At 37.0% G+C, this 15019-nt stretch overlaps 1 protein-coding gene across 1 annotated transcript; it reads left to right on the top strand.

The window, feature by feature from the left end:
- The first annotated feature begins 1033 nt into the window (after positions 1 to 1033).
- On the top strand, positions 1034 to 11879 carry LOC5567076 (probable low-specificity L-threonine aldolase 2). Its single transcript, XM_001651422.2, has 2 exons — positions 1034 to 1866; positions 11351 to 11879. The coding sequence occupies exons 1-2, from the start codon at positions 1157 to 1159 to the stop codon at positions 11799 to 11801; spliced, it is 1161 nt and encodes a 386-aa protein (XP_001651472.2). The 5' UTR covers positions 1034 to 1156; the 3' UTR covers positions 11802 to 11879.
- The last annotated feature ends 3140 nt before the right edge of the window (positions 11880 to 15019 follow it).

Here is a 15019-nt window from a genome sequence, read left to right as displayed (position 1 = left end):
CATCTCAGCATGATTTAGACTTTGTTATCAATAATAACAAACTATCCTTACGTCCCATGAAAATGTGGTTTTCGGCAAAGTTGTAGCTGGGAAGATTTCGCATGATTAAAGTTTGTTCACAATTCGATAAATTATTATTACGAGCAGTTAGAGGACTGAACACAAAAGGTTTGCATTGTCCATATAAATTTCAAATGGCGTGTGCACAATCAAATTTCTTCCAAATCACTTTAAATTTTGGGAGAATGATTTTCATCATAATTGACACCGTTTAAGCATTCGGGAGCAAAAACCTTCAAAATTTGCATCAGTCTACTGTATGACTGTAGCATTGTAAAGCCACTCAACGGTTTACACAGTCATTCATGCTATGCTATGCAATGCTATCACAGAGAAACAGACGTAACACTTAGAACAAATTGCGATCAAAATCATAGTCGCGAAAACATGTACGCCCAATGCTAAAAACACTGTAGTTGGCCGATGGACCAACAGGTGGCGGTAGTGTGTAAACGTCAAACACGAACAAAAACGACGCGAGCGCTGCGGGTGGTTGATTAACCACCTACCAGATATTCGAATCGATCGTTAAAAAGTTGGTCGATAGACATCGATGAGAGTGTGACGTCTGTTTGTCTGTGATACTATGCTAATACAACACTGATTCATATCTATAAGTTATCCATAACTGTGGGGCGACTGTACGTACCAAACCAAATTCTCTTCTCTCTCTCTCGTAATTCAAACGCACATGCGCGCATACGATGTATCTATAGACATGATATAACATCTGATTCGAGAACGCACCACACAACCAAAGCCATTATTTGCGAATTTAAATTAAGACACGTTTGATCTACTGGACAGGACTGTTTGTTGCTGATAATTCAGTTCATTTATTGCCTGTTTGCAGAGACACATTATTGTTGTACAAAATCGTTCAAGTAATATGCTCTCACCGCTATCGTGTCTCACCAATCTAGACCACACGTATACCAAATTAGTCACAGCAGATCATCATGGTTAGTATTTGTACGGTGTTCTCGCAAAGGTTGAGAATCAGTTGATAACAAACTCCGCTCACAGTAAGGCGTGCTCCATCAGTGGCGAATTTCGACAAATTTCAAGTGCAAGGAAAAATCAAACTTCTACAGCAATGTATGCAACTAGTAATGGAACATCGGATCCAACCGTTTCGTCGGTTCGCGTAGTGGACTTCCGATCGGACACCGTAAGTGTTCCGACGGCCACCATGCGCAAGGCCATGTACGAAGCCGCCGTAGGGGATGATGTCTACGGTGAGGACCCCACGGTGAACGAACTCGAACGGCGTGCGGCTGCTCTGCTTGGCAAGGAGGCAGCGCTGTTTGTGCCGAGTGGTACCATGGGCAATCTCCTGGCCGTGATGGTTCACTGCAACCGACGAGGATCGGAGGCGATAGTCGGAGATATGGCACATGTGTTCCTCTACGAGCAAGGAGGATCGGCCCAGCTAGCCGGTGTACTGCTGAACAACATCAAGAACAAACCGGATGGGACATTTTGCCTGGATGAACTGCGTAACAAGTTCCGTGGATTTGATATCCACGAACCGAATACGGAACTGGTGTTGATCGAAAACACCCACAACATGTGCGGTGGAAAAGTACTGCCGTTGCAGTGGATGGAAGATCTATCGAATATCTGCAAGGAGAAGTCAATCAAACTTCACATGGATGGAGCACGCGTATTCAACGCAGCGGAGCACTTGAAGGTACCGGTTTCCCGTGTGGTGCGCGATGTCGACTCGGTTTGCTTCTGTCTGAGCAAAAGTCTGGCCTGCCCAGTCGGATCAATGCTGGTTGGATCGAAGGATTTTATTAAGCAGTAAGTTGAGTTGTTTTTAATCACTGGCTATGGTAGATAATGGGCACCCAATTACGCGAGCTGTGGGACGAACATTCAATCGTTCTTCTATTGAATTACTGAATGGTACGAATTGACCAGCTGAACATGGTTTTCGAGCTCTCGATAACTTCAAGAGCATTTTTTTTCTGGCGTTGCATGTTAACTGGGACAGAGCTTGCTTCTAAGTTTAGCGTTCTATCAGCGCTTCCACAAATAGAGTAAAGTGGGGCAAAAGTTCGAGTGGGGTAAGAGTTTCTTTTTATGATTTTTAGCTCAATTCAAAACAAATCTTATAAATGTCATTGTGGTTCGAATGCTATTCAAGTAAGAGACTTTTACTCCAAATATCATAAAAATTGATTGAGATTTGGAAAAGTTATGGCTATTTGTTGTTTTTCGACGTGAATATTGTAATTTTTGGTCAAACTTTCTTTGCATGGAACCAATTGAAGATAAAACCTTTTTCAATATTTTATTTAAGGGCGTTTCTAGGCCTATCATAAGGTTGCTTTGACGTGTATTAGATTTTGCATAAATGCTTGAAAACAATTTTTGGCTCATAGTGGGGCAAAAGTTCGAATCAGCGGGGCAAAAGTTCGATCCATGTATAAAATCACGGAAAAAATTTCAAATTGCCTAAAATCCACATATTATCTTTAAATTTAGTTAAATTTGTCTGATCGTGTGAAAACTGTCACCAAAATTTTACATTTCCACTTAGTTTTGCGAAAAACTGCTATTTTTGAGTATATTACAATTAACCCGGTTTTGGGCAATTTTGTGATGAAAATTTAGTGTGCATTTTTCGGCAAACTTAAGTTTACGGCTGGTGTAAAGTATGCCTGTCATAAAAGGATCGATATTTAGTGTTTTAGCCAGCGAACTTTTGCCCCACACTAGATTCGAACTCTTGCCCCACCGGTGGGGCAAAAGTTCGAATAAGACAATACATTTTGAAACTGTTATAACTAAAAATGGGTAAATATTTGGACACAAGTTTGTTCAGCAAAATTATAGCCAATATATTGAAGGTTCACTGTATGGTATTTGTTTTGTTTTAACTGCTATTGTTTTCTTGGAAACTTTGATTATACCACTAAGGTCGAACTTTTGCCCCACCTTACTCTATTAACCTTACATCCCCCATCGATTAGACTTAGGGGAATGAGTGGTAAAATGAACACCTTAAGGATATCATCTTGTTTCTGATAGAAAAACGAGGAATTTGTATAGTTCTATCGCACAACATCAAAATTAGGGATATTATCTATACCAGCGACACGAATTCAGATTGAAATAGCTAAATTTTCACATTTTTTTTTGCTAGCAAATAACGATGCAAACGATCATTTTACCTGCACTATGTGGGTATAATGAACAGCTGTTGGTGGTAAAATGAATATCATGCAAAAAACTTGAACAAATAGTTTTGAAAGTTTTCATTGCATTCCCGAAAATAAATCCATTAATAATTGTAACCCATTCAAAAAGAAATCTAAAGGTATTGAATTTGACATCATGTCATAATGATATTCACCTCACTGAAAAACCTCAAGACCCTTGCGCTAAAAGTAACGTCAGTTCTAATTTTCAAAAGTAGTTTTCTTAAATCTTAGTTTTTGTTAATATTTTCACTTCAATTGACCTCCGTATCATAAGTGATAAAAATTCAATCAAACTTGTTTTTTCTCGGTAAAAAGCACGGTTTTCGTTTTACCACCCCCGTTTATTTTGTCACCATTTCCCCTATTCATTAGCTGCCATTTCATTCATTTTTCGGTAGTCCAAGAACCCAGTATTTTAACCGAATTGCTTGAGTGTGCATCGTAAAACGGGGTAATTTTGATAGTTATTTGGAAAAAAAAATGAATATTTCACCTTTTTTTCTTAGAAACTCTTGTTTTATATTTTTAAGACAAGTGCTGTAAAACGGGGTATCTTTGATAATTCAGGTAACATTGATAGTGCGGGACCCTCAACATACTTAACACAATGGCATAATTTCTGTTAATTAGATAAGCAAAACAAATACAAATGTAAAGAGTAATACTCTCGATTTTGTCAGCCTTCGATTAATTTTAGGCTGATAAAATGGGAAACCTGACAAAATCAGGTGATTTTTTTTCTGTTTTTCAAATTTTGACGTGTTAATATTTGCTTATGAACCACGTTCACAACCTACATAGACTTTTATGGGGGCGAGGGACATGAGCGCATCCAGGTTTTTTGTGAATCAAGAAGGAGAAGAGCGGCCCTCACAATTTCATTCTTAAATTTCGCGCCGAAGCGATCTATGGCAGTGTTATGCACCCTTTTTGCATGAACCATAAAACTATGCAGGATATCCACTCTACTTTTCGTCCTAAACGTGTCTTGAGTAACAGGCCCATTTAACTTCCTGAAGTATTACTTATTGGAAAAATTCTGAAGATTCGATTCGTAGTGTTCCCTTTGATCGGCAATTTAAGTCTTTTTGTAGAAAATTTTTCAAAGTGGCGTCAATAATAGCCTCGAAGGTTTTCTTGGAATTCTTTTAAGTATAATTCATAGAATGTTTCAATTGGAAATTGCTACAAATTTTTTCCTAAAAAGTATTTTGAAATTCATGCAGAAGTGTTTTTAAGATGTTTATAGAATTACTTCAGAAATCTTACAGGCATTTCATCAAGAATTTGACCTGGAATTATTGTAAAAAAATTCTTATAGTATTCAACAAAATGTAATTTTGAAGGGATTCTTTCTAGAGCTTATAGAATTATTCAAACCAGAATCCCAATATAACATTAGGAGCAAATTTGTAAGGCATATTTCGAGATATCACTGAAAAAAAACACGAAAAAATGTAACAAGAAGTTAGAGTAAATCAAGTCATTCCTTATAAATTAAAATTACTTCATATGATTTCCGGGTGTAGTTTCTGGACAAGTTCAAGAGGGAATGCATGAAGAAATTTAATCTTGAACGAATACTTTGAAAAATCTCTTGAATGTAGCCAGTATATTTCCGGAACAATTTATAAAATTATTTCATGAATATTTTTGATAAAAAAAAATCATCAGTTTTCCATAGAATAAGTTTTTAAGTAGTATTACGCATTTCTTTCACCACTGGACTATCGCAAAAGTTTTTACAAGTGCGGAAACGATAATAAAAGTGCACAATTCTCGCATAACCTGTGTTGTTCAACAATGCTACGATGAAGAGAAGATCCTCCTCTATCTCCCAATGTTTTTTTTAATTTCTTTATTAGTATCTCCCAATGGTGATAGTTTCCATCCTGAGCCATTCATTTGCTTAGAAACAAGCAGCTACACACTCGGTTACCAATGGCTTGCATCAAATCGGGTAGGTGTCTTTGGGGGACGTATTCTTCGAAAATCAAAGATGAAGTGCTCTGAAGACACCAACAGTATTCAACGCAATCCCGCACTTTTATTCACACTTTCGCACTTATGAAGCCGCACTTCGCAGTTCAGTAGTGAAAGAAATACACAATATTAAGAGAAATTCTGGAGGAATTCATGAGTGAACCTACACACCTAGTTTCTTTTTCGTGAACTCGGCTGTGTTTTTCAATTTTAACCAATATTTATCAGGTTGCTAAGTAACGAAGCACGATTTACTGATAATCGAGATCTTATGAAATTCATTTTTCCATTTTTCGACTACTTGTCTATGCATATCTCCATTGCGGGTTGTTGATAATGCCATCGAATAATTTCTGGCAAGATGTTTCGAAAAATCTGATTGTTTGATAGACTCTATAAGTTCTATAATCTATCATGACGTAATTATTGAATAAATACGAGAGCTGAAGACAATCCTTGAAGAATTCAAACTCAAGAATAATTCCCGTAGTAAAAATGTTCTATCGTACAGTGGGCAGGAGGCATTGACATTGCCCCCCTCTGGCTACGCCCATGCGTGCATGACATCGAACATCCTCATCAGTATTACTGTAAACGTGGTAAACCATGACGAAGGCAATTTAATGATATATTTAAAATAGGCTTGCAAAATCGGGTCATAAAGCTGACAAAACCGGGGGTAGACAAAATCGAGAGCAAACAAAATCAGGGGCTGACAAAATCGAGTCAGTACTGTAGTTTAACACTTCATCTCACAGCCATTTTCAGTGGAATCGTAATGTTTGAAACTTTATATTCAAATTTAGGAAAATGATGAGATTTTAGCATTTTTGAAACGCTCAAATATATCTGTTCTACGATCACTATATGTTTAAGTTACAATGAGTTTATCACTTCTTGATGGCAAAGTAATAGTAAAACTTGAATTTGAACTCAAATCTCTTAGGGAAAAGCATTTTAAAAAATTTGGTCCATTTTTGTAAACAAAGTCAGAAATTTCCATATTAAGGAATGCAACGCCCTATTTACTTTACGTTACGGCAATTCATTTGATTTTCAGGGTGTCTACTACCTAGAAAAACCTGAAAAACCTATCATTCTCAGGGAATTTCAATCACAATCACAACCAGGGCAAGAAACTTACCACAATAGATCAAATTCATGGTCGAAGTGGATTGAATCCCGACAAAAAAAATGGCAAGAAACTTCTTTAGAATCGAAAAAAAATCGGTTGCACCGCTATAAAAACGCTATTCAAGCTGTTCAGTGAGAATCCTTTCGATTATAAAATTTTATCGACCTACCAAAACGTGATCGACGTTTTAAATATCTCTATATTTGATTAGTACAGGATTACTATATCTAGGAATGGTAGCAGGTTTCTTTTAAGAGAATTTGTCTTTTTAGAGAATTGGTCTCTTAAAAGTCTTTACTTTTGATGAAAGGTCTCTGAAATCTCTAACCCAGAATGGTGTCTAAAGTTTCTAATGGATTTGAAGTATGTTTTTAGATTTTGCCGAGACATGGTAAAGTCAATAGTTTCGCAATGTTGATTGTAAATGGCCATCATTTGATTTAGAGGCCCGTTTTTGGCATAATTTGTTCGATGATGATTTGTCAAGAATAAGTTACGATTTCGTAGTTGCCTAGAAGGAACGTAGAAATTTAATTTTGAATTGAATCAATACGTTGCGAAACGATATCATTTACAAATGAAACTCTTGCGATTTCACGCCGCTCTTTCAAAGTTTATATGTCAATAAGCATGCAGCGTGCTTTGTAGGGTGGAAGTGGAAATGATGTCCAACCTATTTTACAAAGAGCATATACCTAGTAGAAATTGTTTTTGTACAGATTCTAATCTTTCTTCGTGTGTGATTGAGAAAGGAGACCATACAATGCTGCAGTATTCCATGATTGATCTTACATATGCAATATATAGAGTTTTAATTGTGTATGGGTCATGAAAGTTGTAGCAGAAACGTTTTATGAACCCTAGCATGTTACTAGCCCTGTGAATTATTGTATTGTAGTGGTCTACGAAAGAAAGCTTAGAGTCTAAGATTACTCCTAAGTCCCTTACTCTTTCACATTTTTCTACATTTTGATTTCCTAATGAAATTGAAATTCGTGGTGTTGTTCTTTTTCTGCTAAATGATATTAGGTTGCATTTTTTTACATTCAGTTCTAATAGGCTTTTTTTGCACCATATGTAGAATTTTTCTATTTCATTGCGGAATCCATTGATGTCTTCTTCATTTCTCATTCCCAGGTAGAGTTTATTGAAAATGAAGAAAATGTCGTTTACATACATAATAAAAAGAAGAGGTCCCAAATGAGAGCCTTGAGGGACACCCGAAGTGACTTGAATTGGTTTTGATTTGTTTCCTTTGAATTTTGTTATTTGTTGGCGGTCAGTTAAATACGATTCAAGCCACTTCAGCAGTCCTGGCTCGATTCCAATTTTTCTTAGTTTGAAAAGTAGCATTGGTATGTCTATGCGATCAAATGCCTTGCTAAAGTCCGTATAAAGAGCTTCTACGTGGTTTCCATTGTCCATTGCATTCAATGAATAGTCAACAAATTGAAGTAAATTTGTTGAGGTCGAGCGACCTTCAAAGAAGCCATATTGTGTGTCAGTAATTCTATTTTTGATTTGAAGAAATAGTTTTCGTTGACAATTGACTCGAAAAGTTTAGGAATACAAGAGATAATGGCAATACCACGATAATTACGTATGTCAGATTTTCGGCCAGATTTAAAAATAGGCACTAAAAAGGAGCTTTTCCATATTTTTGGGAAGATTCTAGATTCAAGGGATTAGGATTTTTCAGATTTTTTATGTGGTTGTTATACCATATTGGATTTTTTGTACTGAGGTTTCGCCGTATTTCTTTGAAAGGAATTTCTTGTTTTATGATTTCTAGTACAATTTCATTGAATGTGTATGCAGCAGTTTCGATATTTCCTTCATTTCTGATTATTTCTATTTAATCTACATTTATTTTTTTCATAGTCTGCTGATTTGTATTCAAAGGCTTCCTCGTATTCATAGTCGTTTGGTCTTGCATTTTTATGGATGAATAGGGAATATTCGATTGCTGTGTGAAACGCTTCATTTTTCCATAATGGATTCAATGACTCAATTACACAGAAATCTTCGTAAATGTTTGTCAATAAGAAATCCAAATAACAGTTTTGTCTGTTTTTAATATGATTAATTTGATTTAGCCCTAAATTTGCGGTTTTATCGAAAACAAACTGCAATGTTTCATTGTCCCCAACGACTGGGAGTGAAATACTTTCATTTTCAGATTCCAGATATGCCTAAATTCCATTCATTTATTTCATTTATTTAGTTAACATCTACACAGATAACACTGAATCAACAATTTCACGCCACAATACTCGGTTCGCATCTCTCCATCCTCGGTTCTGCCCCACGCTCGCCAAATCGATACGCACTTGATCCGCCCACCTAGCTCGCTGCGCTCCACGCCTTTTTGTACCAACCGGATCCGAAGCGAACACCATCTTTGCAGGGTTGCTGTCCGGCATTCTTGCAACATGCCCTGCCCATCGTATCCTTCCAGCTTTGGCCACTTTCTGGATACTGGGTTCACCGTAGAGTTGGGCGAGCTCGTGGTTCATCCTTCGCCGCCACACACCGTTCTCCTGCACACCGCCGAAGATCGTCCTAAGTACCCGACGTTCGAAGACTCCAAGTGCTTGCAGGTCCTCCTCGAGCCTAAATTACTATCATTTCAAAAACACTCCTAAAATTTGTCATTTTTTTGTTTTAGCCATATAAAATTAGAGTATTTTTCAACTCTAAACTCTTTTGTATTTTCTATAAATTCTGTACTTTAATACATAATCAACGTTTTGTATTAACATTCTCCAATCCAGTTCCACCTACAATAATGCCTATTACCGTGCACCCCCGTCAATTTGAACGGTACCTCATGCAAACCACCACATTTAGTCACCCTAGAACCGTGCTTCTGGTTACCTCTTTTACTTTTTTGATTTGATTCTGCGTTCCGTTCCACAGCGTTCCATTTCACTTTACTCCGTTCTATGAGCTAAATGACCTTTGAACAAGATTTAATCTGAACGATGTGCAAATTAGCGGGGTACAAGTTAAAAGTGTTTAGATTAGATATGGTCAAACCAACGGGGGTATCCGGTATAAAAGTTACCCCGATTATATGGAAAATTATAGGTGCATTCAAAATGGTTCGTTATGCAATCTTTCAACTGCAATCGATAACTAAGATATCAGTACTTCTTTCAAAAATACAAAATAAAATTCTTGAAATTAGAATACACAAATATTCAATACTTCTTCCAGCAACGAAAGTAATACGATACCGTAAAACGGGGTAACTTTGATAGTTTTTTCGAAGAAAACTTCAATATTTATGCATGCTGTTTCAAAGAATTACAATTTATATTTTTAAAACAAGTACTGACATCCTAGCTATCGATTGCACTTGATAGATTGCCAAAAGATTTATTCTGAATGGATATATAATTTTTCATATAATCGAAAGTCGGTTTTCTGTTTTGGGGTAACTTTGATAATGGAGTATAAATCGAACAAGATTGAATAAATTACGGAACATTTATAGGGCGTTGCATACCTCTAGGCGTTTAACTCTGTATGGAAATTTCTGACTTAGATTACAAAAATGGTCCCAGTTTGTAAACATGATTTTCGTTAAGAGATTTGAGACCGAATTCATGTTCTACTATAACTAGGCTATCATAGGTAAGTGACGAACTCATTATGACTTTATCAAATAGTGGTCGTAGAACAGATTGTTTGTAAGCGTTGCAAAAATGCTAAAATCTTGTAAATTTTTAATATTTGCATAAAAATCCTCAAATGCACTTGATTCCAACGAAAATAGCTTTGACATTAAGTGTCATATTAATACTCTTCACTTTTGCATTCGTTTTTCTTAACTAATTGACAGAAACTTCGTTATTTCGTTTAGTATGTTGGGGGTCTCGCACTATCAAAGTTACCCGCATTATCAAAGTTACCCCGTTTTACGGTACCGATATCTTAGTTATCGATTGCATTTGAAATATTACACAACGATTCATTTTGAATAGACCTATACATTTTCATATAATCGAAAGTCGATTTTTGGTTTTGGGGAACCTTTGTTGATCAACATCAACACCCACAACCCTACTACTATTTGACATCATTGCAGCTGAAATCCGATTGAAGAATTCTAAGTCTATAAGTATTTCTAAAAATATTTGTCTGAATAAATATAGAATAACTCGAATTAATTTATGTCGAAACATTTTAATTTCAACATAAATTATTCGTTTTAGGAACATTAAAAAGTATATTCCGAACAAATTCGAACTAATCACGTACATTATATACATTGATTACAAAAATGAACCCAATAGGGTCCTAAAATGTTTGATGAAATCTTGTTTTTATTTATTAACATGAAAGAGCATGTTACTGCAACTACTTTCGCATTTTTTCCGGCTCAAATAACGGATATGTCATATTAAAACTTTAATTTAAAAATTGGATCCATAAATGAACCTTGACACTTGAGATCATGTTTGACGTTCGCTTAGTCGACGAAAATACCACAAGGGGTTTTAGTTTTAACACTGGGGTTGTTCCTATCTGACATTTCGGAAGGGACACGGAAAACAAAATACACCCAAAATTTGAGTTTAAATCAAGGGGTGTGACAAAACCTATTCAAACATAAAACAAAATGTGTTTTGTACTTAAACAAATGAAAAACATTAAAAAATTGAGTAAAAATGTGTTTTTGGCCAAAACATAAGCGTTTGGCACTAAAATTGGGACAGGGCTTTAGGATCCTCTCGCCTCAAAGGGGCGATAGTCTATCATAATTTGGGAAATATTTCTCTCAACCGTTCACAAGTTATTACAAAGGCAAGGATAAAATATATTGTTGTATTGTACATCAGCTTGTATATTTTAGCCCATTTAGATTAGGATTTGTTTTTTTTTTTTCAACTAAATATTAATTATCTCAAAATAAAAAAACAAACATAATATATTATATTTATCTCCATTTCAGAGCCCATCGTCTGCGCAAAGCCCTCGGTGGTGGAATGAGGCAGGTGGGATTCCTAGCAGCGGCAGCGTTGGTGGCTTTGGATGAGATTGTACCCAAGCTAGCCTTGGACCACGACCGTACCAGGAAGATCGCTGAAGCTATTCACACTATGAACAGTCCGTTATTCACGGTCGATCTGAAGAACCTCCACTCAAACATTCTGATGGTACAAATACTGACCCCTAAAATCAAGTCGTGTGATCTTGCCAATCGACTAAAGGAAGTAATGCCGGAGGAAATCGAGAAAGGACTCACTGATGCCTCCGGTAAGGGCATAAGCGTCAAGCTGAGTGCACGCGACTGGTCATTTGCACGGATTGTGATTTACACAAATCTTACCGACGAAGATGTGGACCTGGCCATTCGGAAGATTAAATACGTAATTGAAGAGTATCAGACAACACTTCTCTAAAATTTCTAGACGTTATGGAATTTGAAGCTTTCTCATCTACATAAATTCAACTGAAATAAATGAAATTACACAACGCAATGCGTGTCCCTATAATAATTTTTAGGGTGCCGGTATCAATAGCAAAAAATAACATAACGTACTTGTTTTTAATTATGAATCGTGGTTTACGGCTAACCAGCCGAGTGGAAGTTTAACAACTGCCGAAAGTTAAACATTACATAAATTGGATTAAAAAGACAAATTGATATGAAGTTTTGCGAAAAAGTTACACGTCTTCTCAGTGAGAATCGAAAATCGATCTCTAGTTAGGGCGCGTTACCACTACGCCATGAGAGGACCCATGAACGCAGAAGTTAACCTCACGGAGACGGAATTCAACTCAATTTTGGGTTGTTTCAACGCAATTCCGTAGTTGAGCCCAATAACTCAATTTTGGCTAAATTTCCAAGGTCCCCACTAGGTTGTTTGCACATAACATAAGTGGAACTCGAATTCAAAAAGTGGCACCCACTTTAGTATTTGCATGCTGGTATAAGGACATCGAAATGTCAAAAGAGTTATACTACCAATACATCAATCGACATTGTTTTGAAATGAATCAAAGATATCATATATCCAGAGTAGCAACGACGGGAATGGAAATAACTATAAATAACTATATCTAACTATAACTCGTATCCAAGATTATTGAGTCAATTTATAAGGTATCTATGTTGTTTCTAGCATATTGTATTTTTTAGGCTTATGTATGGAAGGATGTTGTAAAACAAAAGCTTTTTCACGTTATGAAACAGGAAGTTTTTTTTTATAGGAAACAATATTTTCGCAACGATCACATTCTGTGGTTATCAAGCATCAATATTGGATAGTATGACAGGAAGCATTTACATTTTATGAAGAAATAAATTTTGTTTTATCTTCAGACATATCTTCCCAACGTTGTCGACCGTCCCCCGATCTTAATGTAAGTAATCTTTGCAGCAACTGGTCTACTGCTCGAAACATATGGTTTTTGTTTACAATTGACAATGACAGTTCGATGTCTTTTATACTAGATATACCACTTGCCAGCAGCTGAAAGTGGGTACAACTTTTCAACTCGTTTCCACTTCTAAGTTCCACATATGTTATGTGTTGTTTGGCTTTAATTTCATTAGAAAAATATACTCAATTTTGGGTTGATTTAACGCAAAATTGAGTTCTTTCGACCCAAACATAAGAAAAGTTGCATTTACCCAAATTTGGCTTATTGGGCCAAAGTACCCCCATTGGGTAGATGCAGCTCTCTCTATTTTTGACAACATTCGTGGGGGAGAAAGAGAAAACCGAGAGATTTTGGGTTGAAACTATAATCGATATACTTAATTTTGGGTAAAGTAAACTCAAAAATTAGGTAAAAATATTTCTCCGTGCTGAATTCGATTTCAGCTCAATAATCACGTGGTCCTTTTCCGCAAAGTGCACCTCTTTCGGCAGAATTAGATGCCCATCCAAACATAATTAGCATAACACCGCTTGAACCACTATTGGTACACGTATTCTAGTAATTGCGCTAGTGCTCCTGATTTATTTATTTATTTATTTGTTTGGATTAAAAAGACAAATTGATATGAAGTTTTGCGAAAAAGTTACACGTCTTCTCAGTGAGAATCGAAAATCGATCTCTAGTTAGGGCGCGTTACCACTACGCCATGAGAGGACCCATGAACGCAGAAGTTAACCTGAATTCGATTTCAGCTCAATAATCACGTGGTCCTTTTCCGCAAAGTGCACCTCTTTCGGCAGAATTAGATGCCCATCCAAACATAATTAGCATAACACCGCTTGAACCACTATTGGTACACGTATTCTAGTAATTGCGCTAGTGCTCCTGATTTATTTATTTATTTATTTGTTTGGATTAAAAAGACAAATTGATATGAAGTTTTGCGAAAAAGTTACACGTCTTCTCAGTGAGAATCGAAAATCGATCTCTAGTTAGGGCGCGTTACCACTACGCCATGAGAGGACCCATGAACGCAGAAGTTAACCTGAATTCGATTTCAGCTCAATAATCACGTGGTCCTTTTCCGCAAAGTGCACCTCTTTCGGCAGAATTAGATGCCCATCCAAACATAATTAGCATAACACCGCTTGAACCACTATTGGTACACGTGTTCTAGTAATTGCGCTAGTGCTCCTGATTTATTTATTTATTTATTTGTTTGTTACATCAACAGGCAAAGTGAGGCCCCAATGATGTTGGTAGTTAAAAACATACAAATCGAGACAAGATTGACCTTTCTTGATTGATCTACAAATAACACATATGGAAGTCAAGAGCTCAAACTTAATCTGAAGCACATTCAAAGTCGTTGTCAGTTGTATCGTCCAGCAAAAAAGGATGAAAATCTTCGACGTAAGAACTCACGAGTGAGATGAAAGTCGAAGATTGATGCGACTCGGTTGAAAAGTTTCAGTAATCCGTTGATCCCACCGTTAGTACTGTAGTTCGTCCGTCGGAGGGGAAGCCTTAGGAGCGAACTATTGCGGAGCAATCGTGGTCGAGCATTCAAGTCGATTTGTTCGAGGATTGATGCGCAGTCTATTCGTCCCTGAAGTGTAGAACTAGCCCTCGTGCGTTAAAATACACTCTAATAAAGATTTAAAAAAAAAAAAAAAAAATATTCGTCCCTGAAGCGTATCGGCGATCGTCAAAGCTCTGATTGTGTCTCTTCGCGTGCGGAGTAGCTCGAGATCTATTAGTTGGCATCTGCTCTCGTAAAGCCCCAAGCACAATGTGAGCGGCAGCGCGGTACAACGGCAAAACGGCAAGCCCATCTTGAGCTACACTCTACTTGTCAAGTCAATGTTGAAAAGGATTTAGTCAACACTGGATTGATAAGTAAAGTGTAGATCAAGATGGGCATGCCGTTTTGCCGTTGTGCCGCGTTGCCGTTCACATTGTGCTTGGGGCCTAACTAGGTAGGCGGAACGGATTCGTCCACGGTAGTTTGCGAAGCGCAAAACGTAGAAAACGGCGTTGAACCGACTCGATTCGCTCGGCGCCGTTGTTGTATGCAGGACACCAGAATTGTATACAGAACAATATTCCAGAGTGGAACGAACGAGGGAGCAATAAAGCGACTTTAGGCAGTAGATGTCCGTGAAGTTTTTGGCGATCCTGAAGATGAATCCAAGGGTTCTGGACGCCTTGTCTACGGTGTACGACACATGCT

This window comes from Aedes aegypti, chromosome 1 (assembly GCF_002204515.2).
Source record: "Aedes aegypti strain LVP_AGWG chromosome 1, AaegL5.0 Primary Assembly, whole genome shotgun sequence".
NCBI classification, from domain to species: Eukaryota; Metazoa; Arthropoda; class Insecta; order Diptera; family Culicidae; genus Aedes; species Aedes aegypti.
The sequence above is the reverse complement of the archived record's forward strand: the minus strand, read 5'-3'. Positions and strand labels throughout refer to the sequence as shown.

Coding starts and splice junctions, on each gene's coding strand:
- LOC5567076 (XM_001651422.2), top strand. CDS start 1,157: ATGTATGCAACTAGTAATGGAACATCGGATCCAACCGTTTCGTCGGTT. Junction 1,867..11,350: donor TCGAAGGATTTTATTAAGCA/GTAAGTTGAGTT, acceptor TCTCCATTTCAG/AGCCCATCGTCTGCGCAAAG.